General features: G+C 41.4%; 1 protein-coding gene across 2 annotated transcripts in view; it reads left to right on the top strand.

The window, feature by feature from the left end:
• rasa3 (RAS p21 protein activator 3) overlaps window positions 1–23,237 on the top strand; it is a 34,166-nt gene that overhangs the window by 4,323 nt on the left and 6,606 nt on the right. For both annotated transcript variants that reach the window (XM_035628272.2, XM_035628273.2), the window contains exons 2-18: window positions 6,667–6,784; window positions 8,617–8,720; window positions 9,812–9,906; window positions 12,991–13,067; window positions 16,865–16,945; window positions 17,045–17,117; window positions 18,499–18,572; window positions 18,691–18,795; window positions 19,052–19,214; window positions 19,315–19,463; window positions 19,911–20,025; window positions 20,201–20,275; window positions 20,354–20,477; window positions 21,151–21,257; window positions 22,016–22,093; window positions 22,226–22,303; window positions 22,582–22,655. In XM_035628272.2, the coding sequence (XP_035484165.1) occupies window positions 6,667–6,784; window positions 8,617–8,720; window positions 9,812–9,906; window positions 12,991–13,067; window positions 16,865–16,945; window positions 17,045–17,117; window positions 18,499–18,572; window positions 18,691–18,795; window positions 19,052–19,214; window positions 19,315–19,463; window positions 19,911–20,025; window positions 20,201–20,275; window positions 20,354–20,477; window positions 21,151–21,257; window positions 22,016–22,093; window positions 22,226–22,303; window positions 22,582–22,655 (1,690 nt within the window). The remainder of the gene's footprint in view (window positions 1–6,666; window positions 6,785–8,616; window positions 8,721–9,811; window positions 9,907–12,990; window positions 13,068–16,864; window positions 16,946–17,044; window positions 17,118–18,498; window positions 18,573–18,690; window positions 18,796–19,051; window positions 19,215–19,314; window positions 19,464–19,910; window positions 20,026–20,200; window positions 20,276–20,353; window positions 20,478–21,150; window positions 21,258–22,015; window positions 22,094–22,225; window positions 22,304–22,581; window positions 22,656–23,237) is intronic.

Here is a 23,237-nt window from a genome sequence, read left to right as displayed (position 1 = left end):
CTTCATATGGTATGATGATGATTACATTATGTTCGTAATAGGTTATGTATGGGGGGCAGTAGTTTACATATATGCCACGTTCTCCATTTTGTCCTCGAAGGCCAGCTCTCCGGGAAGTAGTTTGCTGTAAACATCCGCGTTGACGCAGGTCATGTTTCGGCCCATGCAGGCTTAGGCCGGCGGTATAATCAGGGTTGAGTCTTCCAGCACTCAGCAACGTGCCCTCCATGAAAACACCGTACCAGGAAGAATGGGGAAGTATCACTGTAGGCCCAGCATGCAGGGTCAGCAGCCGTAAATAAAGGGCTTGAGAGCTCGCCCAGAGTGCCGCTCCTTCGGGACGTCCTTCAGATGCCCCGTGGGTAGAAGTTGACTTGATCCCTCCCTGGGATGACCTCTACCTGCTGGCAAATACAAGAGCATGAAAACATGCGCCGAGCTGGACGGTACACAGAGAAATTCAAGGGTCAAGAAGTGTGAGAAGCAGTTTAGATCAGTTCTTCAGTGTTGTGAAAAAAAAAGTGAAATTAGCTCAATAGACGGTGGTTCAAATCTTCCTCTCTGGAGGAAATGGCTCCACACATGCTGATTGAATCAGGTTTTGCAACAGTGTTACTCACCTCTGGCTACATGAGCAATGTCAGCTTGCCACATTACAAGGACTCCAGCTCCCTTTCCTGTGATTGCAAAAGATATCGTATCTTCTCACCATTGTGTGTGCCAGGCCTGTTTGTGAGCGCATGTGTATGCAGCAGAGAATAGGGGAGAGTTGACCTTATTTTTACATCTTTAATTGTTTTTTTTTCTTCAAGATGTCCGTTCGGACCATTTCAGCCAAATAAAAACTAGCTCGGAACCTGAAAAGTTGGTACCAAAACTTGGCTGGTTCTTCTTCAGTGCGAACCGTGACGGCAATGATGTGCGTGTCGTTGCGAGGCTTTACATTATCAATTGTCTTGTGCGTGACAGTCTTCTTGTGTTCTTGTAGCAGAGCAAAAGTTGGATACATCCTTTCATTGTCTCCTCCTTTGGTGACATGTCAGTGATTACAGTGGTTCCGCTCAAAACTGGTGGAAACGCAGGCGGTTTTCGCTATACGGCACCAAAGTTCAAATAACACTGAACAAAACTTGTTGAAGAACCAGTTCCGTGTTGGTGGAAAAGGCCTAACATTGAACTCAACATAACGTACAGGCCAAATAAATCTATATAACCAGCTCTGTCCATTTAGTCTCTCCTTGTACTTCTACCTTCCCTCCACGTTGACACTCCTCTGGATTAGAAGATTACACCCACATCTTGAATGGACATACCGGTTTTTAAGACCCTGATTTTCTAACCAGTGGGCAGATTATAAAGTCGATTGTTCCTGTACAGTGTAACTTCCCTTCATGTGCCTGCGTGTGTATGTTTGTGGTTGTGTATTTTAGTTTTGCTCAAGTTTTCCATCGGGACTAACGAATCTGTGTGAACATTAGCTCCAGGCTTCACTAGACAGAGTGAGTTTGATCAGTAACTGAACACTGGTTTATCGCAGAGACTGTGGTGTGCAGCATAGACAGCCTGTAACATTAAACTCAGGCAACTGTTGTGGTTGTGTGGAAACCTCAGCAGCTCAGCTGGTTTCAGTGTGGGTTTGTTATTCCTGGTGGACAATTTGGGACAAGCGGCGCTGCATTGAAACGCGTACGGTCGGTGCAGTCAGCAGAGGATACTGCTGCTGGGAAGTATTGACACTGACACTGTCAGGAAACGTGAAGATTATGAATTCCCGGTGTTTTCCTTCATCATCTGGGTCCTTCCTCCTGTGTTTGATAGTCAGTGTTCTTCAGTGTTTTGAACACTAAGTGTTGAGAACATTAGTATAAAAAAAATTAAGGAAAAAATCCCAAACTTTCCTAAAGAGACCAGCTAGGCCAGTAAATTCAGATTTAGAGAGACGTTTCCAAATGATGCACATATTATTTTCCAATTATGGTACAGCCATGAAAAAAATTGGTTACCTCCGGGACTAAAATGCCAGATGTAAATGAAGCCTCGGTGAAAAAAGGAATCAAAGTGATTCGGTGTTTCAGTCAGTTTGTCATGTCCAACAAAGTTTTTGTTTGATATACTTACATTGATATTCCACCCAAACATTCAGCTCATGTTGGCTTTGAAAGGTGACAGTAAAATGTTTGCAGTTTTGTCCTCTACCATGTAAAGTAGTCGCTCTGCCTGAAGCCTGTGTCTTTAGTGGCTTATTGTGCTTTACAAGTTTCACTCCTTTCCTTTCCCCTCTCTCTCTCTCTCTCTCTCTCTCTCTCTCTCTCTCTCTCTCTGTATCACATACACACGCACACACACACACACTGACACACATTGTCAGGGGTAACTGGGTTGTTCGCTGCTTTTAAGCTACATCTTGGATCCAGTCGAAATTCCTTTCTCATCATCTCATTTCCTGTCGAAGCCTTCGCCAAAGCTAACCGCTCTCCAGCTTTCTATCTGGCTGATGTCTCTCTCTCTCCCTCTCTCCTCCTCCTTCTCTCTCGCCCATGATTGAGTACTCTGATTGCATTTCTTCCTCTCCTTAAAGCCTCCGTTTCACAGGCCTTCCTCGCGGAGCATGTAACCCCCCGCGGGCCTTCACGCCGCGTATCCTCGAATGTGTTCACGTCAGGGAAGATTACGCGTCGAGCTGTAAGCTGTGAAACGCAGGAGGAAGAGGAGCATTATTTTGTTTCCATCACTTTGTGTTTCCTCACTGCTGCCGCTGTCACGTCCCTTTTCGTCACTTCCATCTTCAAAAAATGAGATGAGGAGTCAACCTTTTTGGAATTTTTTTTTTTAAACGTGTTCATCTGCTAATGTTCACTCCCGGCCTCTCTGGGGTGTTTCTGTCATCATTTATTTCCCCGCATTCGTGCTCACCGCCCCCGGTGTTTCTCGGCGCACACCACACGGCGCTCACACACGTGCCCACAGTGTCTTTGCACCGTGTTGTTTTGCTCGGATACCAGGGCACGATATTCTCCAAGGGCAGCTGCAGTGATGCTCGATGAAAAGAGAAAACTACTACTGCTGGCTGCTGCTGCTGCTGCTGCTGCTGCTGCTGTTGTTGTTGTTGTTGTGTTTTTATTTCCTGCTTGTTTTGAATCTTGAGGCGTGAAAACACTCCTCTGGAGAAAGTGAAAGAGTGAGATATGAAAAAAAAGGGAACCGACTAGAAATAGACGAAGGGGAATTCAGGTTGAAGGTTATTTTGACGAAGAAGAAGACCACAGCGACTATGCAAGACGAGAGCTTCGTAGATGAGAACAACAACTCATGGACCAGGATGAAAAGAAGAGAGAGTGATCAGCAGGATCACAGACTGTTAAGTCATTAAAGTGTTGAATGGCAGGTTACCAGAAAGGCTAATCTTTCTCTCGGGACGCACTCATGAGTCTCCATCAGTCATAAACACAAATATGCACAACAAAAGCTTGTGCAACTCCAGCCACGCTGTCGTTATAAACTTCCCCCGGAACTGAAAAACTTTCCAGTGGCTGCTTCTTATCAACTCATCCAGAACTATCAGACAACTCTCCAGCACTTCCTTCTCTGTTGAACAGGAAGCTGCGAGACGTCACCCCTGTGGCAACGACTGGCCTGATGCTGCCCGGGGGATGTTACTGGTGGTTTTTCCTCTTTCAGCGTAGTAACAATATAAAAGGCCTATTGCGTAGTTTTCATTTGACCATTTTCAAGGATTTTTAGACTGATAAAATGCTTCATAATGATATGACAGATATGGTTTCTTGCAGAGGACAACCTGTTTCAGTTAAGAGTGCTATACAAATCAGTATGCAGAGAAGAAGTTACTGCAGGTATTTCAGTATAGTCAACATTTATTGTAGTTTTTCAAGCATAAAAAAATGACAACAATGCCAAGTTTTGTAGTTCCAGGTTCTCACATGAGAAAATTGGCTTTTCTTCTCTGTCATATATCATATATTTTTATCTGGCTTGCAGCCCTGAGCCACAGGTACATTCAGGAGTCACTCAGTTTATGAACTGTGTCCTTGAGAGCCGTGTGTTATAGTCCCTGTAGTGAAGGTAGCTGCTGGATGCTCAGTAAATCCCTTCAAACTTTACAGCCGCCTACTTGATACCAGCAATGTCTCATTTTTTTTCTGTGTCTACGTGATTCATAAATGCTGAAGATGCCACAACTTTGCACCGTTACTGCATCCTGGGCTAAGCGCGGCCCAAGAGTTTTTGAGATTGGTGTAAAGAAATATAAAGCTCGTGGCAGACTGATAATGGGGCAGACAGACCAGCGCTGTGCAGAAAGGTATTGCTCTGCAAGATTACTTATCTGATAACTAACTCACAGATAACGTTATATGTATCTGTGATTGGGTAAAAATTGGTCAACATATTGGCTTGTGATTCACAGACGCTCAAGCCTCACGCCTGAAAACTTTCCTTGCAACTCTGCACGTCTATTACTGCAAGTAATTTGCAGACAACCATATGTTCACTGTCTCTGGCAAGTTTCAAGTGTCTGCAGGTTGATTTTGATGTCATGTTAGCATGAATTGCAACCTCTATGCTTGAAAGAATGCAGATTATTTGCACTCGTCAATCTAAGAAGGTTTGGTGAAGGGTCAGGAGAGTAATGTAAAACATGTAAATTGAGTAAAACACAAGCTAAACCACGGGAACAGTATGTGATTTATGTAGATGTCTTAAAATACGAACAGACTTTATATGAGTTGTGTGGTCACATCCTTTTTTGTAGATGTTTTCCACTCTCCAGTGGCTCTGGTTCTGGCACAGAGAACTGTTTTTACGTTACAAGTGGAGTCATTTAACACTCAGAACCTGAGAAATGGTAATCCCATGATGTTTTGGTTACTAGGAGGATCTGGATGATGGGATTCAGTCAAGGGACCACACAGGTCATGAACGAGAGCGGGAGGAAAACACTGGAGCCTGGAGGGAATTCGGGAGTGCAGGGTGAATGAGGAGGAGGATTACAGGAGGGAGATAAAGTAAATGTTGGAGAGTAAAAGATAGGGAGGTGGAGACAGGAGTAACAGTTGGAAGTTTGGGGATAAAGACATAGATAAGATAATTTGTCTGCTTTCACACATAAACACAGACAGAGTCTGTGAAAACAAACTGCAGCTGTGGTGAGTGCGCCATGTATTTCATCTCAGGTGACTTTTGAAATTATGAATGAATATTGTGATTTTTTGTGTAATGATCCGCAGAGTGTATGTATCAGCTTCCAGGAAAGCAGTCATAGCTGTGTCCCAATTCAAGAGCGTTTGAAGACCGATTGCGTCACAGCGGCGCGACTCAGCTGTCCCCTTTCCAAAACCGCGGAAATTCCGGAAAGTTTGGGATTTACCTACCCACCTACCTGCCTATCTCATATATAAATCCTGTTCCGACACATTTTGTTTTCCAAGAACTATATCTTATCGAAGAACCAGTTTAATTCTTCAAATGTTCTACACAGCAGTTAAAATATAAGGGGTCACAAAGCAATTAAAAGAAAAAGAAAAAGTTATTTTCATCATCTTTTTATTCTCTCTCCAGACTTCTCAGATTTGTTCTTGCTTCTCGTAAAATATAAGACATTTTACCACCTCAGGGCCCCGTAAAATCCTGAAACTGAAACAATTCATGAAGGAATAGTCAAAAGTAAAAAAATGTGGGGGAGCCAGTGTTGTAGAGACTCAAGAGAAAGAGTCTCTTGGCAAGCAGCAGCACCCACCCACTGTCTCGTACTTTCATTGTGAAGAAGTTACTAATTTCAAGCCAAATATAACAGTGCATGGTGTGCAATAGCTCAGCGTGTTGGCTGAAAGGCAGCATCGCATTCCCGTGCAGATAATGCAGCGTTATTGGAACAAAAACATGACAATAATGGGTTAACACACGTGTAACTTTAAACCACAAAGTCCAATGGGTCCCTGGGGTGAAGCAAAATACAATAAGGGACAGAGCACTGACTGAACATGAATCCACTGCTTCACAAAGGATAATATATATATTGCTCCTGCGGGACTTGAGCACCACCTGCGTGGTGTGTGTGTGTGTGTGTGTGTGTGTGTGTGTGTGTGTGTGTGTGTGTGTGTGTGTGTGTGTGTGTGTGTGTGTGTGTGTGTGTGTGTGTGTGTGTGTGTGTGTGTGTGTGTGTGTGTGTGTGTGTGTGTGTGTGTGTGTGTCTCGGTGGGTGGTTGGACGACATTCTTGTGAAAGGGAGTGCTATCTGTCACACGTGTGATGAACAGATTGAGCTTCAGCAGGATTCAGGAAATGTCCCACGCAGATTCTTTCATTCATAGATCTGACAACACAAACACATTGAGATACACACACACACTCACACAACAGTTTTCACACTTTGGCACTTTTTGTTATTTTAGTGAGCAGGAGACTTGATATTTATGTGTCCAGCGGAAAAAGGGTAGTGATGCCACCCCCCTACTACGATATATTAAAAGACATAACAGGTGTGATCTTGCATAACACTTTTTTCTCCCCTTTTTAAATATGCCTGCTTTCAGTGTTCTTGAATAATTCATTATTTATAGCAGTGTACCTGAATAAACACATTGCTATTGCTTACACCAGCGTCCCTAAATAATAACTGCTCGTTCTCTCTGGCTTTTCTTTTTCTCACAGGTGAAGCAAAAAACATCCCTCCATACCCAGGGCCGAACAGGATGAGGGACTGTTACTGCACCGTCAACCTGGACCAAGAGGAGGTCTTCAGGACCAAGATTGTCGAGAAGTCACTTTGGTACGCCGAGGGCCTGTCCGCTATCCCTATCTGCCTCTTTTTTTATGTAGCAGGACTCAAGGCTGATATGGCATAAACATGTAAACATTTCTTTAGGGATAAGTCTAGGTTCTGCAACTAACGATTAGTTTCATTATCGATTAATCTGTCCATTATTTTCTCGATTAATCGATAAGTTGTTCGGTCCTTAAAATGTCATAAAACGTTGAAAAATGTCGATCGTGTTTTCCAAACCCTGATATGATGGGTTTTTTTGGTCCACACACCAAAGATAATTAGTAACTGTCGTAGAGGAGCAAAGAAAACCAAAAATGTTCAATTAAATATCCATTTAAGAGGCTGAAATCATAGAATTTTTTTTCACAGTCTCAATTTGAATCAGAATAGTACACTGTTCCCTGTCGGCTTTAAGTGATAGCTTTCATTTTTTTCTGGCCGGGTTGATGAACGACATTTTCTTAAGGGTCTTGTATTTGTGATATCGTTCACAAATGCATCCGTGCCTCTGTCTGTCCTCATGTCCGCTGAGCAACAGAAGAAATCAGTAATTGTGAGCGGCCGGCCCCGAGGGCTCAGCTCACGAGATTCTCATTGCTGTGATTTCTATGGTCGTCGTTTAGGTAAAGGCAGAGCGGGGCAGTGGATGGACCCTCCCGCCATCGGACACAAACGGGCCTATTGTTGTAGGCAAACGGCCTGTAGGGTCCACATGATTCATGGCAAGATGTGGATACATGAGGCCTCTATTTTACGTCTGACACAGTGGAAGATTTCCGTCTGTGATGTTTGCATGAAGTGAAAGTAAACTCACACCCTGAATATTTGAATAACCCAAATTCACTGATTCAGACAGCACTTGGACAGAGGCAGGACATGTTTACAGATTAACCGATCAATCAGTGAGAGAACGAAGAAAAGAGGACAATTACCTAACTGATTATGACTCACATGTAATTATCACACCGTGTACTGCTCCACACAACTGTGTCAATAGACAGGCTAATATGTGGACTTGTTTATAATATGTCACATCATATTACATGTGGACAAAAATAAGAACGACTTTGAAACAAAGACACAAGTATTGATTCAAATATTTTAAGAATAATAAATGACTCCATAGCCCTTTGCCCTTTAAGAATGGCAGGTGATGCAGAACAACCATAATGTTTTTACTAAAGAATGTTCAGATGGAACCACATTCTATTCACTTTAGAAAAAAAAACTTTTGTTGTAATTATGATTCCTGGATTTGAAAATAGTTGCATAATTTTGAGACGAGCACCTTATGATTACGAGAAAACAATTTATAATATTTTTCTTGTTACCATAAAAACTAAGGCAGTGAGTCATAATTTTTACATACCAATATGTCATTTTTTTAAAAATAAGTTCTCGGGTTTTATGTCTTTAGTGAATGTGATGTGGTTCCATATGTTTTTGATTTAAGGACATGCAAATGAAATGTAATATCAATCTGCATACTTCTGTAATCAGACATGTGACTTCAAAGAGTTTCGGTTTTTATTTTAGACATTCATTTTTTCACATAATTTGCGACTTAATTTCTTTAGGGGATTTTGTCCCTCCCCCTTTTATCGCTTGAAGATGTTTACTTGAATTCTGTCATCAACTAAACTACGAATACGCGGCTCTTCATCAAACACACCTGAATGTGACAGGTGTGTAGGCGGAGTCCACGTGGCTCTGCGGGTGTTTCCTCTTCTAAAGTCGTAACAGCTAAAAAATGCGAAACTACATTTGCTTTCGTGGTAAATCGGACAAGAGGAATATCTAATCACAGTTCACCTCGTGTCTTCTCTCGCCTTCAGTCCGTTCTATGGGGAGGACTTCTACTGTGAGATCCCCCGCAGCTTCAGACACCTCTCCTTCTACATCTTCGACAGGGACGTGTTCAGGAGGGACTCCAGCATCGGTGAGTAAACATCTGCTCCGTCTGTTGTAAACATATGTTTTTACACTGAGCCCCAACCCAGCTCAGAAGACGAACAGAGACTTCTTAATTAAGTGCTTGGAAGGAGACATGAGCCTCGACAGGCTTCACTGTGATTTTACAGCAGCTGAAGGACTTCAGGTGACTTATTACTTTTACTAAACAGCTTCTGGAACACTTAAGGGGCATTGAAATGTATTTTGATTTAAAATATCCTTTTATACTAATATCAAACTATAATTTGTAATGATGAAACTTGGCAACAATTTAAAGTAATTAATTAATTGGTGGCTCCACTTCCTGAAATGTGAGATTTGGCTGTTTTACTGTTAAATATCACTGTCAAGGACAAATATTGAATTTGTTTAGGTTTTGGACTCTTGTCACCTTGGAAATTGTCACTGTTTTCTGACCATTTTTAAACTAAATCTATTATCCGTAATAAAAAACAAATCTAAAGATATATTGATATCCAAAGTAATTGTCATTTGTCAATTTTTGTTGCTGCCTGCTGGACATCATTAAAGGGATTGTTTAAGATTTTTGGAAAATATGCCAAATCTGTTTTCTTATACATTCTTTCTTATATATATTATACTAAGTAAAGTGGGTGCTTGCTGTAGCTTCATATACAAAAGACAGGCATAAGCAAATATGTCTCAAATTGTTGAAGATAGATACATTATTATGTGTCTCTGTCTTTGGACGGATGTTTTTATCGGTATTATAGGGTGAGGTAGTTTCATATTGATGGTTTTGTATTTATATGTGTGTGTGTGTGTGTGTGGGTGCGTGTGCGTGCAGGGGCTTGTGGGTGTAACTCGCTAGTGTCAGGGTAGACAAGACGCGGTCATTTCCAGGTCACTGATGCCACACTCTGTCAGTGTTTCTGCACCAGGTGCATACAGAGAGTGGCGTATGGAATAACAGTACGTGAGCAGGCATGCGAGCATGTGTGGGTGTTTGTCGAGTGTTTGTTGTAGCTGGCATCTGAACTTGTCTGCTTTTTAGGGAAACGTAGAGCAAATCATGTTTTCATCGTGCGTCTCTTTTGTGTGCTAATGTGTGCGTAGGCAAGGTTGCAGTGAAGAAAGAGGACCTGCAGAAATATCACGGCAAAGACACCTGGTTCCAGCTACAACCTGTCAGCGCTGACTCAGAGGTGCAGGTCAGTACAGACAGAAAATACACACACACACACACACACACACAAATACACACACACACACACACACGCACACGAACACACACACACACGCACATGCATTCTCTCTTGATCCAAAAAAGGTTGTTTTAAGTATTGGTACTGACATTTGAGGTATTTTAAATGGAAGGTTATCAAAAACATTTGAGACCACACCCTGCCGTTGCATTCAGTTCATGCACAGATGCATAATTGTTATAGTGTTCATTTTCATGGTAATGTTTGAAGCGTGTCAAAACCCAAACAAACACTGCATGTGTGCACCCAAAACACCTGAGCCTGCAGGGTCAAAGTCACCTGGCTGGGACTTCTGTATATCCGGTAAAAACCATGTGTTCACCTCCGTCGCAGCTCAGTTTGTCAACAGCACACAGCTTTTGTCAAAATCACCATCATTTCTACATTTTCATTTGTCATGAATGAATTACAGCTGGTCGCAGGTGGTTTCGAATTTACTGTGAGGAATATTTATCACTGCGATTTACAGAAATATCTTCATGGAGGGAAACGCAGGCCGAGGCAAATCATTCCCTATTGTGTCTGGATTACTGGGTGACAGTCCTGACTGAAATGTTAACTTTTAATCTCAAATGCTGATTGTTCAGTCTCAGGGCCCGACGTTATACCCGGTGAAAAGCGGCACCATGCCCGACAAGGTGTCTTTTTTTAGTTTCAGACTGATGCAGCTGTGCACATGGCAGTGTGAGTCTTAACATGATAAGGTGCAGGCGCATTGTTGGTGAATTGTTATCTCGAGGCAGGGGAAAGTGATTGTGTGATGGATAAAGTCAATGGCAGAGAAGGCAGAGAAGCGATCTCTCTAGAAAGATGCAAGCGTACCTTTCATTTAAGGGGAGTTGGAGATTGATGCCAAAATAACACCCATGACTTGTTAAGAGACTAGTATAACCATGTGCCTGGTGCAGAAATCTTTTCTTTTCCAACTGTTAAACCAGTAAAAGTAGATGAGGACACGCCCTAATTGCACCTGCAGCATGCACTCACTCTAATAGAGTTCCATATTATACTTTTGTGTGGCTGTTTTTCTTGGCTGCACACACCTGTGGTCAGAGATGCACACCGTTTTACTTTGTTGTTGTTACTGAAAGAAGATGCCACGCGATACGTCGGCGTCCTTAACATTGACGTCACAAATGCTGGGAAAATGAATACCAACGTTTTCAGACTTCAGCTGAACATTTGACCCAAGTTATGTAAAATACCCCAAAGACAATATTAGAAAGAACCGTATTAGTGTTTACATTATGAATGCTTTCAGAGATTCATTTGTCTTCAGTAATCAGTTTGGAGAGCATTTCTTTGCACTTGTCCCACATGCTTATTCAATACATTAAATATTTTATACTATTCACTATTCAGCAGTCTCACTCACCCACACACATGCAGGCACAGATAGGAACGCACACACCCAGCACATGGTACCACACACACACACACACGCACACGCACACATGCACACGCACAGAGTGAGGGACACAGTAAACAGTGCACAGTAACATCTGCAGACAGATGGGTGTGTGTAGCCCTGGAGCAGGGATCTGAAACAGAGACACATTCATCCGAGGAGCCGGGGAGAGGAAGGATGTGTGAGAGAATGACAGAGAAGAGAGAGAAGCGAGGGGAGAAGGATCAAATGAAGTAGGAAGATAGAGTGTCTCTCTTCTCTTTTCAATAGAGGACGCATTGTTTGACCTGTGTGCACATGCATAAGTGCGTGTGTTTGTTACCTCGGCTCGGATCGGCCAGAAAGAGCTGCGCCTGTGAGTTTGCATACTGATGCTGCTAATTAATGGAGCTTTTCTAGACAGCTGCACCACCACACTGTCATTATGTCATTAATCCAATCACTTCGGAGAGAAAATAACTTCAGCATGACGCTCAGGCTCACAGCTATTTGCTTACGGCCTCTGTTGGTACAGGGATGACACTTTTTTCTTTCCTCTTTGTTTATTTTTCATAACCAAAGCTTATGTGTTTTGGCTTATGAAACCCATCCGTGGATCAGCCTTTGAAAAACTGTTTTATACACTACATTAGATCGACCTACCTACCTACCTGCGTACCTGCCTGCCGGAAGGTTTACGCTTTTTTATGTAGAGCTGCAACAGTTGATTGATTAATTGATTAGTCATCGATTACTAAATGAATTAGCAACTATTTTGATAATCGGAAAAAAAACAATTCCCTGATTTCAGATTCTTTAATGTGAATATTGTCTGGTTTCTTTGCTCCTCTGTGACAGTAAACTGAATATCTTTGGTATGTTGGAGTTTTGGGAAACACAATTGACGTTTTCACCATTTTATGACATCTTATGGACCAAACAACTAATCGATTAATCAAGAAAATTAGCAACAGATTAATTAATTATGAAACAAATCGTTAGTTGCAGGACTATTTTTATGTCATACTTGACATTAACGTTCACTTGGACTCAAGAATGAACTGATTAGAATTAGGTCACTATGAACTCACACTACACATTTTGGGGCTCGTGAACACGATATCTCGGGTCGTCACTTAAACCTAAAGATGAACTGATTATATTTTGGTGATCAAATTAACTTAACTGAAATTATGACAACATGCACTCAATACATTCTTTCACTAACATAATATGAGTCTGGACAGACATGGATGTAAACTGAAGCTTGAAGACTAATTGGCAGAGGCGTACAACGGCGAGGTGGTACTTCTAGTTTTTCAGTTGAGAGCCCATTTGATTATTCATGGTGAGACGTTGTCATCAAGCCGAGAGTTAGTCTGAAAAACTGACATTTTAGTTTAGGAATACGTTGCACATTGTTGTCAGATTCAACTCTCATTTCACGTCCACATTGAACAAATGGAAATTCATGGTTATCACTGGACCATCCTTCTGCTGGTCACTGTGTGCTGGAAACCTGTGCTGAAATGTTCATAAGTAACCGTAAACAACCAGAACTTTGACCTTTCTGTAATCTCAATGGAAAAATATGTGATGCATAAAAAAGGATCTGTTTGTTTGTGTCCGTGTGTGCTGTGCAGGGAAAAGTGCACCTGGAGCTGCGTTTGAGTGAAGTCATCACAGACAGCGGCGTCATCAGCCATAAACTTGCCACACGGTGAGGCTTCACACACACACACACACACACACACACAGGACTCTATAGCTATATTTCTGATAATAACATTGTTCAAAGATAATAATGCTAAGCTTTATGTTTTTATTTTACAAAAGCAAAAATACATTGATTTTAAGAGAAAACTAAATATGAATTTAAATAGGAACTTCACAGAACAAATTTTTCATTTAATAAATAACACTTTAAAACATCTAGATCACAAAAGGGTTGTTGTATTTAATATTAGAACAAGCTGTATATTTTTATGTTTTATTGTCTTTCAACTGCACGCGTCACCTGACTATTTTGACTGAGTGATTAAGTCTGCAGTAAAGGGAGGCTAGTTTAATTAGCTCAAGATTAATTATAACCGTAAGAACTGCAGATCCCTCACACTTATTCAGTCAGCAGTGTTGGAATGTTTTGGTTGTGTAAAAAAAAAGGTATGAACTGACCAAGTTTGAAAAATGTAAGTTAGAACCAAAACATGAGTTGTACACTGCATCCTTGATGTGTTTAACATATTTCCTCCTCACCAAATATTGGCAAAGCAACGTTGGGAATTTCTTTTTAAATCTGCACAGTATGCCTCCATGTTTTCTTGCTTGCAGTCTTCTCCTTCTCCCTTACCATTGTTGACACCCTACTCCTGCCAACTGTAGATCCGTTTGTATATTAAGCTGTTATGGATGTGGAAGTCATGAATTCATAAATCTGCATCTACGTGTGTGTGGCTGGATTATGGATGGAATATTTTGTGCATATAAGTTTTTTCCTGTTTGCACTCCAGCTCTTCTTCCGTAACTTGCCCACTAAAGTCTGACGAGGAGCCAGCGTGGCTCTGCTCACAGAGCACGTTGTGGGTAAGGAGCTTACGAGCGTCGAACAGGAGGTCATCAAGTCAGATTTCTTTAGGAAGGTCTGAGTGTGAGGGACTAACTGTGTCCATTCAGCTCCACAGATTGAAACAGACTGAAAGAACACATTCATCACCCACAATGCAACTCGACCACCGACAGTTCTGTCAGAGACAAAAAAAATTCAAACGCCACACCTCGAGATTTTGGGCCATTTTCAAACTTGTTCTTTTCAGACCCCAGTGATGCTGACTCAAGTGTCATCACTTGAGGCAAACTGAATTTCTGATGTCATGCAGCTACCCTCTAGAGCCACAAAAGGCTCTATACCAAGTCTTCCCATAACTCATGAACAGAGTTTGATGTGTAAACAACAAGTATTACTTTTTTAATATTACACAGCCATCCTATGACAAAAGAAATAGTTCACTTTTGGAAAATACTCAAGTCCCTGTTCTTATTTGGAATAGTGTACCAGTCAGTGAAGGTGAATCATAGTCACATCCACTGATTGGATGTGGGTGTGAATGTGATTTGCTTCACTTCCCTCCTGTTTGAGTGAAATAGTTTTTGACAGGATACGTGGGTGCTGAGAAGAAGCCCATTAACCTCGTCGTATGAGTAATGTCAACTAAAACAAATAACAAGTCTGCTTCTCACCACCACTGTCTGTCATGCCGGAGCTTACAGCGGCAATGAGGGAGAGGGACAGTGGGGGCTGAATAGTAGGCCAAGCAGGGGTTATATAAACAAGCTTATTGGACAGGAAGTACTCTGGCATTAGTGATGCTTAACCCAGCCCACTCCTTATTCCTTATTAGGAACCGGTGTGTGTGTGTGTGTGTGTGTGTGTGTGTGTGTGTGTGTGTGTGTGTGTGTGTGTGTGTGTGTGTGTGTGTGTGTGTGTGTGTGTGTGTGTGTGTGTGTGTGTGTGTGTGTGTGTGTGTGTGTGTGTGTGTGTGTGTGTGTGTGTGTGTGTGTGTGTGTGTGTGCGTGTGTGTGTGCGTGTGTGCACTGTGATTTGCTGTGTAATACATTGTGTTCAGTGACTAGTGGTGCATCACCGTGACAAACAGGAAGTGATTCGTCCTGCTGGGTGTACTGTCCTGTTTGGGTGCTAATCCCCTTAAGACATGATGTCATCAGGGAGCTGGGTTATGGATGGATGGATGAATGGATGGTGGAATACACACAAACACACACACATACACTCACTGTCTCTATGACAAGCGTCACCTGCATACAACTCAAAAATGATGTCAAGGTAAAAAGTATTTAGTGCCTAATAAGACAACATTATAGTTGAAGTTATGTTTTCTGTTGACATACTTTCTTCCACATACACAATTTTTCAGACTACTGTTAAATTATATCTTTCTTTGATGATGAGAAGTGCCAGTCCTCTTTTTTAACCTAAGTTTAAAGTCAAATCTCACCCATTTTTTGTTTTCTATATATCCCAACACTCCATCTGATCTCTCTACTGTAGAGTTGTGATTTTGTCCATTTTCCTCAACATATATATTTTCTTCTCTGAACTTTGTGCAGAGTCTGTAGTTAAATAGTAAATGGACTGTATTTCTATAGAGCTTTTCTAGTCATATGGACCACTCAAAGCGCTCCACAGGAAAGTCCCCAATTCACACAGCGCTGCTATTCACCGCTCTTTTTTCTATCACATTCATACACATTCATACACTGTCGGAAGAGCCGCCAGAGGCAATTTAGGATTAAGTGTCTTGCCCAAGGACACGTTGGCATGTGGACTGGCGGAAGCTGGGATCGAACCGCCAACCTCCTGGGCCACAGCCGCCCAAAGTTAATGGATCATTCAGCATTTTTAAAACTGACGGGTTTTTTGCCAACAGCTCAAATTGAATAACTTCCCTCTACTTCTTATTATCTGTTCCTGTTAGCATGCCTTACTTACATATTGTACATACACGCCCAACTTTTTACACAAGAGGCCATTTTTAATGAGGAAACTCTCTGAGAGCTCCTGACTTACGAGCAGGGGCTCCTCGGTGCAGGAGTGCAGTACTGTATGAAGGGACCGAATGTTTTATGTCTGTGGAAGGGGGAAAGCTGACTGAATTACTTGATACCATGCTGACGTTTTATGGTCATTGGCAAAAAAATAATATTCATATGCCTCTTTCTGTTAAACATAATATGGTGTATGTTCACATGTTACTTGCTTTAAAAAATAATTTTTTTTCACTGTTTCACACATCAAAAAACATTTAATTTCCACCAGCTATGTGGATATTTGGGTGCCAAATGCAAAAGCTAAATAGGCCCTTTGTCACTGCCCTTAGTTACACCTGCGTCCTAAACTAATATTTACTGGATAGAAGCAATCAGTTTCTTGTAGCCACACAAAAGCTAGAAGCTCAAATGTGTCTGCTGTCTTAATGTTGAGCAGGTTGCACGGACTCAGCGTATCTTCTTGTTCTCTTGGAAATTGCTTCCTATTGTTTTATATTAAACAGGAACACTGATGAGTGACATTCTCGCTGCCCGTGTGAGCTGATGAGGCTAAAACAATTAGTTTATGTTCAGCACAAGAAAACGCGAAAGATCTGCAAGAAACAACAAAGAAAATACACACAGGACAAACAGTTATGAAGATATAAATACTGAGGAAATATGAGTACTGTGAGAGAAAGTATAAATATAAATACAAATTAAAAACCCAATCTTATCATTTTAATTGTCTGTATTGATTAAAATTGTTATTTTTTCCACTACTCAACTTTTACTTTTATGATCCCTGACATCTGGTTGAGGCAATGAGAGGAGAACAATGGATGTGGTAACGGTGCATTAAAATGAGCACCACGTTAATGTGTTACAGGGGCATGTGTGTGAGTGCATGCACGTGTGCACTTACAGTAGTATGCTTATTCATTAATGTCTGCTTTATGTGTGTTTCTGCAGAGTGTTAGAGTGCCAAGGTCTTCCAATCGTCAACGGCCAATGTGATCCCTACGCTGCTGTTTCCCTACTCGGCCCTTCGAGGTCAGGATTTCACCAGTCACCATCCAAAAACTTTGTTTCGTCGTGTTTAACTTTGGCTAAACGTGCGAATTAACCTCCCTTTGCCTGCTGCCTCCACAGGTCAGATGCCAAAAAGACCAAGGTGAAGAGGAAAACCAACAATCCACAGTTTGACGAGGTTTTCTATTTTGAGGTAAATGTTTCCTGTATTTTATGTGTTTAGGTAGATAGTGAAGGTTTAAAATTACACTGCATAAAATAGTTGCTAGCTGAGCTGTACAAAGAGCAGTCGTTTTTTTACAACATGAAAAAGTCGCACACAGTTTGATTTCTTCTGGATCAATCGCATGTACCTCCACTTTTGTGAGTGTGGGATTGTAAAGTTTTTCTGCCTGAACTGTTTCAAGATATGAAGATTCAACATTTTCATAGTGTTTATGCGCAGTAAAATTGTCTTTTATCAATCAAAATAAGCGGCACCCTAAATACACTGTAGACATAAAGTATAACAAATCCAAAACAAGACAGCGGTCTGGTATAAAAGCACAAACTAATGGTAGAAATTAAAGTTGTCTTTGGTGTTATTAAAGAAAATTTTGCACAAAGTGGAAACATAAAAGTTTGCAGCCTCTTGGGATAAAAGCATCTACCAGATGAATAAATGTAATGTTTTAAAAATCTGTTACTGTTAAATTATTCATATTTTATAAATTTTTCATTCACACAACTTCCCTTTCACTCTGCCCCAGTTAACCCTCACTCACAGGCAGCTCTGCTCGGACATTTTTGTTTTGGCTCCTCCCTCTGGCCTCCAGAACTCAGCAGGACAAGAGTATGATTGATTCCAACAAACCACCAAACAATCTGACCCATTGATTTCTGCCCGACAAGATCGTCTCATTATTTCCCAATGTGGAGCTTTCTGCCCTGCAGCTCCCCCGATGTGTCACACGCACACGCGCGCACACACACACACACACACACACAAAGACACACACACGGCTCCTCGTCCACATGCAAACACAGGCTGTTTATCATGCTCCTGTCATGTGTTCATCCTGTTTTTTTTTTTGCTGCTACAAAACTATTTGGACCATGTAACATTCTTATCCGGAACATTTCACATTAAAAACAAAACAGTTGATCATTTCCTCAAAAGGATTATAGGTTTAAGAAAAGCAGGTTTTGTCAAGCCAAGACAATTTTATTTATGTATCCCAATATCACAGTATATACTATAACTACAGTCAGTAGAGAGTAAAACTACACTACAATGTACAAAACTACTATTTTTTTATTATATAATAATCTTGTAATTTTCTATAGATTTTTTTAAATATACAGTATATATTAAATATGCAAAATTGTGAAAATGCCCATTATAGTTTCTCAGAGCCTAGGGGGCATACACAGATTATTTGTTTTAAATGGCCAAGAGAAGCAAAGACCAAAATAATACATTTGTCCCTCATTGACAATTTTCAGGTTGTACTGTTTTTGACCCTGCGTACCAGGATGAAAATACCGACTCCTCTGTTGCATCTCCTGAATGTTTACTCTGCCTCCATTTCTAGGTGACGCGGCCATTGAGCTACACAAAGCGTCAGTTTGATGTGGAAGAGGAGGATGTTGACAAACTGGCTCTCAGGTGAGCCGGGAGCCGTCTTGAGGGGCTTTGAAGACGGTGTCAGGATCAGCGCTGCTCCTTTGTGTCGTTTCAAGCTTCTCCCGAATGTTTGAAGTATTTCCCTGTGGTTTGTGTTCAGGGTGGATCTGTGGAACGCCAGCAACCTGAAGTTCGGGGATGAGTTCCTGGGTGGTGTGCGGGTTCCTCTGCGAGTCCTGGGTCAGGTCGGGGTTCACGACGCATGGTGAGAGGAATATCTCTGACACATACAGTAATCTCCTTTCCAGGGGTGGGAAATATACTGAGTACATTTTATTTATAACTCTACTTGAGTACAAATTTTAGGTACATGTGCTCAAGTATTTTAAGTTTTTGATTATCTATATTTCTGAAATATGAGGTCCACTTTTACTTGACAGCTGATCTCGCACTATGTCAAAAATCGTAATCAACAATTTAAAAAATGTAGTGACACTATTGCGTCCCTTTTTCTTCTTCAGGTACTTTCTCCAGCCGAGGGAGAACGGAGGGAAGTCGGTGAAGGTAGAGGAGCTCGGCTCTCTACGTCTGAACATCGTTTACACGGAGGACCACGTCTTCCCGTCCGAACATTACACCCCCCTCAGAGATCTACTGCTGCACTCTGCTAATGTAGAGGTTCATGTAGGTGCAAACTGATGTCTCAGATCTGCTCAGACATTTACACGCCACCGTTTTGAACGCTTCTTGTTTACTCCTCGACCTCTCTGTCCTCCCTGTCCAGCCCGTGTCTGCGTCCACTGCTCATATCCTGGGCGAGGTGTGTCGAGAGAAGCAAGAAGCCGCCATTCCCCTCGTGCGTCTCTTTCTTCACTACGGCAAGATCGTGCCTTTCATCAGCGCCATCGCTCACGCTGAAGTCAACCGCACACAGTGAGTGTCTCGTAGCATCCTTTCCCTTTGAAAAACACCTGAAACAAGCCACAGCTGATACTTGCCGTGATTCAGTCTGACTTCAGAGTGCAGCTTTATCTTTGTCAGCAATAACATGAGCAGATTGCTTCATCATAAGCAAAGTGAGCGCTGTGTATTTGGGATTTTAGAATTTATTTTGCTAGTAAATCAGTTGCAGATCTATGGCTATGATTATTTTTTTATTACTTAAAGTGACTGTAGAAATGAGGTCATCAGGTTGAATGCCAACATCAGCTATTTTGATCGGACATTTTTTTTTATATTTTTCCCTTTTACTTTGGAGATTAAATCACAGTCTGAAGTCACATTTTTTTTTCTCCATATTTTGGCTTCAGCGTCTCATTTTGAGACACAATCTGTAGTTTTAGTTTCTACTTGAAAACATACTCTGCCTCCTTGTTGCAGGGATCCAAACACAATTTTCCGGGGAAACTCACTCACTTCTAAGTGCATTGATGAGACCATGAAGCTGGCAGGCATGCACTACCTGCAAGTCACACTTAAACCCATCATAGATGAGGTATGACACCGCAACTCCAGTGCCTTTTCCTTTACTTACAGTATTTTTCTCCCCTATCTCAGACTCTTTTAAAAAAATCTTTTGCTTTAACTCATCCCACATGTGGCACGTCTTAGGATATTTTGGAAAATCCGCTGCCAATGGATTTTTTTAACACCTGTCTAAATCTTCCCAGATCTGCACGGAACACAAACCCTGCGAAATCGACCCAGTCAAACTCAAGGAGTCGGAGAACCTGGACACAAACAGGGTAAGAAGATGACCGTGTGTTTGGTGTGAGGTTCCTCCCCGTGCTGTCTGACACCTCGGCCCTGCTTTCCCTTCCCAGGAAAACCTTCGTCAGTACGTAGACCGCATCTTCAACGTCATCACCACCTCCGGCGTTCGCTGTCCCACCGTCATGTGCGATATCTTCTTCTCCCTGCGAGAGTCTGCTGCCACCCGCTTCCAAGGTAACTCACCTCCTGAACAAAAGTACAAGATGTGGAAGAAGGAAGGCGAGCTGCCAAAAAGGAGAAGGAAACAGACAATAAAGAACAGGATGTGCAAGATGTCCAAGGACACGTTTTTCTGTTCGCTCAGGATCGCAGCATGGTTTTTTTTTTTGTGCTCTGCTATTTGTGTCAAACCTGAAACCACTTAAGCCTCCTGCACACTTATTATGGTTATGTGTGTAGTATCACGTGTACACAGTGTCGTATACTGTACTGCCTCCTGTTGGCCATTCCAGGGCACTGGAGTTACTGCGGTTACGGCATTAGAAGTATGGTTTCAAATAACACTCATGTATACATCTGAAGCAACTGCTCCAAGTCCACAGTTTGTCCTGATAAGGTATTTTTTCTCTCCCAGGATTTGATCAAGTAACTGATTTTAATGTTTTGTATGTGAACGGCCAACTCAGTCACTGTGTATCAGCCATGTTCACAAAATTGTTCATTTTTATCTGACTAAGCTAAACATTAGGCAATCTCTGGTAAAAAAAAAAAAAAGGACAATAGAAAACTAATTGTAACTAATTTTCTGTATCAAACGGACAGCACATTGTTCTAGAATGACTCTATGTCATAATACGTCAAGTGTAATTTAAGCACCTATCCCCGTTTGTGTGTTTCTGCTCTCCAGTTGACCAGGACGTCCGGTACACAGCAGTGAGCAGTTTCATCTTTCTGCGTTTCTTTGCTCCAGCCATCCTCTCCCCCAACTTGTTCCATCTACGGCCGCACCATCCAGTGAGTCCCATTGTTAAAACTAAAACAAACACACGTGCCACCAAATATGTCATTCATGTCGTGAGTGTTGAAATTGTCCAGATCTGCAAGTTAATGGGAACCGAGAAAGTAGAGATGCAAACGTAAAAGAAAAGTAGATCAGAGGATGTTGCCAATGTTTTATTTTGCCTTTATCAAAAGTATTTTTACTTTTTTATTCATTTCTTTTCCCTAAGTTTAAAATGATTAGAAAAACAATCCCTAGAAAACCTCAATATTGGACAAAAAGGTGTATAAGATTATTTATAACTCCAGGTAATAATAAGACTTTGAGTTAATGCTATCAGGGATGTGTTTTAGACTGCCTATACCTAAAACAAACAGAAGGTTTGTTTTCATTCAAGAGGCCTTTACACTTAGTTAACAACAGGGGTACAAGAAACGGTTCTGTTTACCTTGTGTATAGACTCATAACTGTACCTGCACTTTTGACTTGTGCTCTTTTTTAACATAATATTTGCCTTTGTGGTGTTGAATTGTTTTTTGCCACCTATGAACAGGCCACAGTTTGATGCTTTCTAATGCTTGTAATTTTGCGTTGTTTCAATATGTTCGATTGTTTGTGGACTTCAGACTTGAATATACACATATGCCCTTTATCCTTTACCTTATTTCATCAAACTAATAACCAGCTTTTTTGATGGGTCAGGTGGGTTAGTTGACATCTCCATCGCAAGATTACATTTATTCTGATTTGCTTCATGTCTTTGTGTCGTCAGGATCCTGCCACCTCACGAACCCTAACCCTCATCTCCAAGACGATCCAGACCCTGGGAAGCCTCGCAAAGTCTAAATCTGTGAGTTTCTCTGCTCACAGTGGATTTTTCGAATTTTCATTTTTGTGATTAAAACCAGGCTTCATTTGTATTTCAATCCAAACAGTTAAATTGATTCTTCTTTCTCTTTCACTTTCTTTCCATACCTTTCAGGCCAATTTCAAAGAGTCTTACATGGCTGCGTTTTATGACTACTTCAACGAGCAGAAATATGCGGACGCTGTGAAGAATGTGAGTGTTTGGCTTCTTACCTTGTTGCATTCAATAAATCTCGGGCAGTTTGTGGACACACCATCAGATATTTTTTGTCTTGTGTATCAAATGCATATAGATGAACTCAGATAAAAGGGTAATGAAATGTGTTTTTTGAACACGATTGCAGGCATTTGATAAGAACCGAAGAAGTTCTGTGGGTGGAGGGATGTTAAAGCTCCGTACTCAAAGTGTAAACCAAATTTGCTCCCAGAAGAAATATGTTTATAAATGAAATTCTTCACTTCCCTCTGCAGTTTCTGGACCTGATCTCCACCTCTGGCAAATGGGATCAGAAGAGTATTGAAACACCAATCATGCTCAAAGAAGGGTAAGAAACCAAATGTTAAAATAGTGGAAACAAAATTGAGGAAATACCGCCAAACCCAAATAGAGAATTAGAACACTAATTTGAGATTTTGTAATCATAATAAAACAGTGTGGAGTACTGTCAGTCACTTAATGACATAGTTTTTGTCTGGTTGGCTTTTGTTTCTAGCTTTAGACAAGAGACCTGAGTTGATTATTAAAGCTTTCTGTAAAACTGTCCAGAATAGTTTAATATCTAACAGAGTTAGATGAGAAGATTGATACCGCACACGTTTGTACGGTATAACCTGAACAGGAAGAGTGTTTTTCCTGTTCTTCCAATTCTGTGGAGACTTCAGGAAATTACTAAATTCCCATGTCCTTTAAGTTGTCACGAAAGTGAAGCTGGACTTTAACTTCGCATCCGTGACCCTTCATGGTCCAGGCAATTTCCATAGATACATCTGAGGATGTATACTGAGCTCTTCCATGGGCTCTTGTTTTGGCTATATTTCTACTGAGGCTGTAAAGTGGAGGAGAACTTTCAGTTGACAGTACATCCCCACCCTCTTTTGTTTCTGCTACCGGGCGTAGGAGTGTAAAA

This window comes from Scophthalmus maximus, chromosome 4 (genome assembly GCF_022379125.1).
Source record: "Scophthalmus maximus strain ysfricsl-2021 chromosome 4, ASM2237912v1, whole genome shotgun sequence".
Lineage (NCBI taxonomy): Eukaryota > Metazoa > Chordata > Actinopteri > Pleuronectiformes > Scophthalmidae > Scophthalmus > Scophthalmus maximus.
This window is presented reverse-complemented; position numbering and strand designations above follow the sequence as displayed.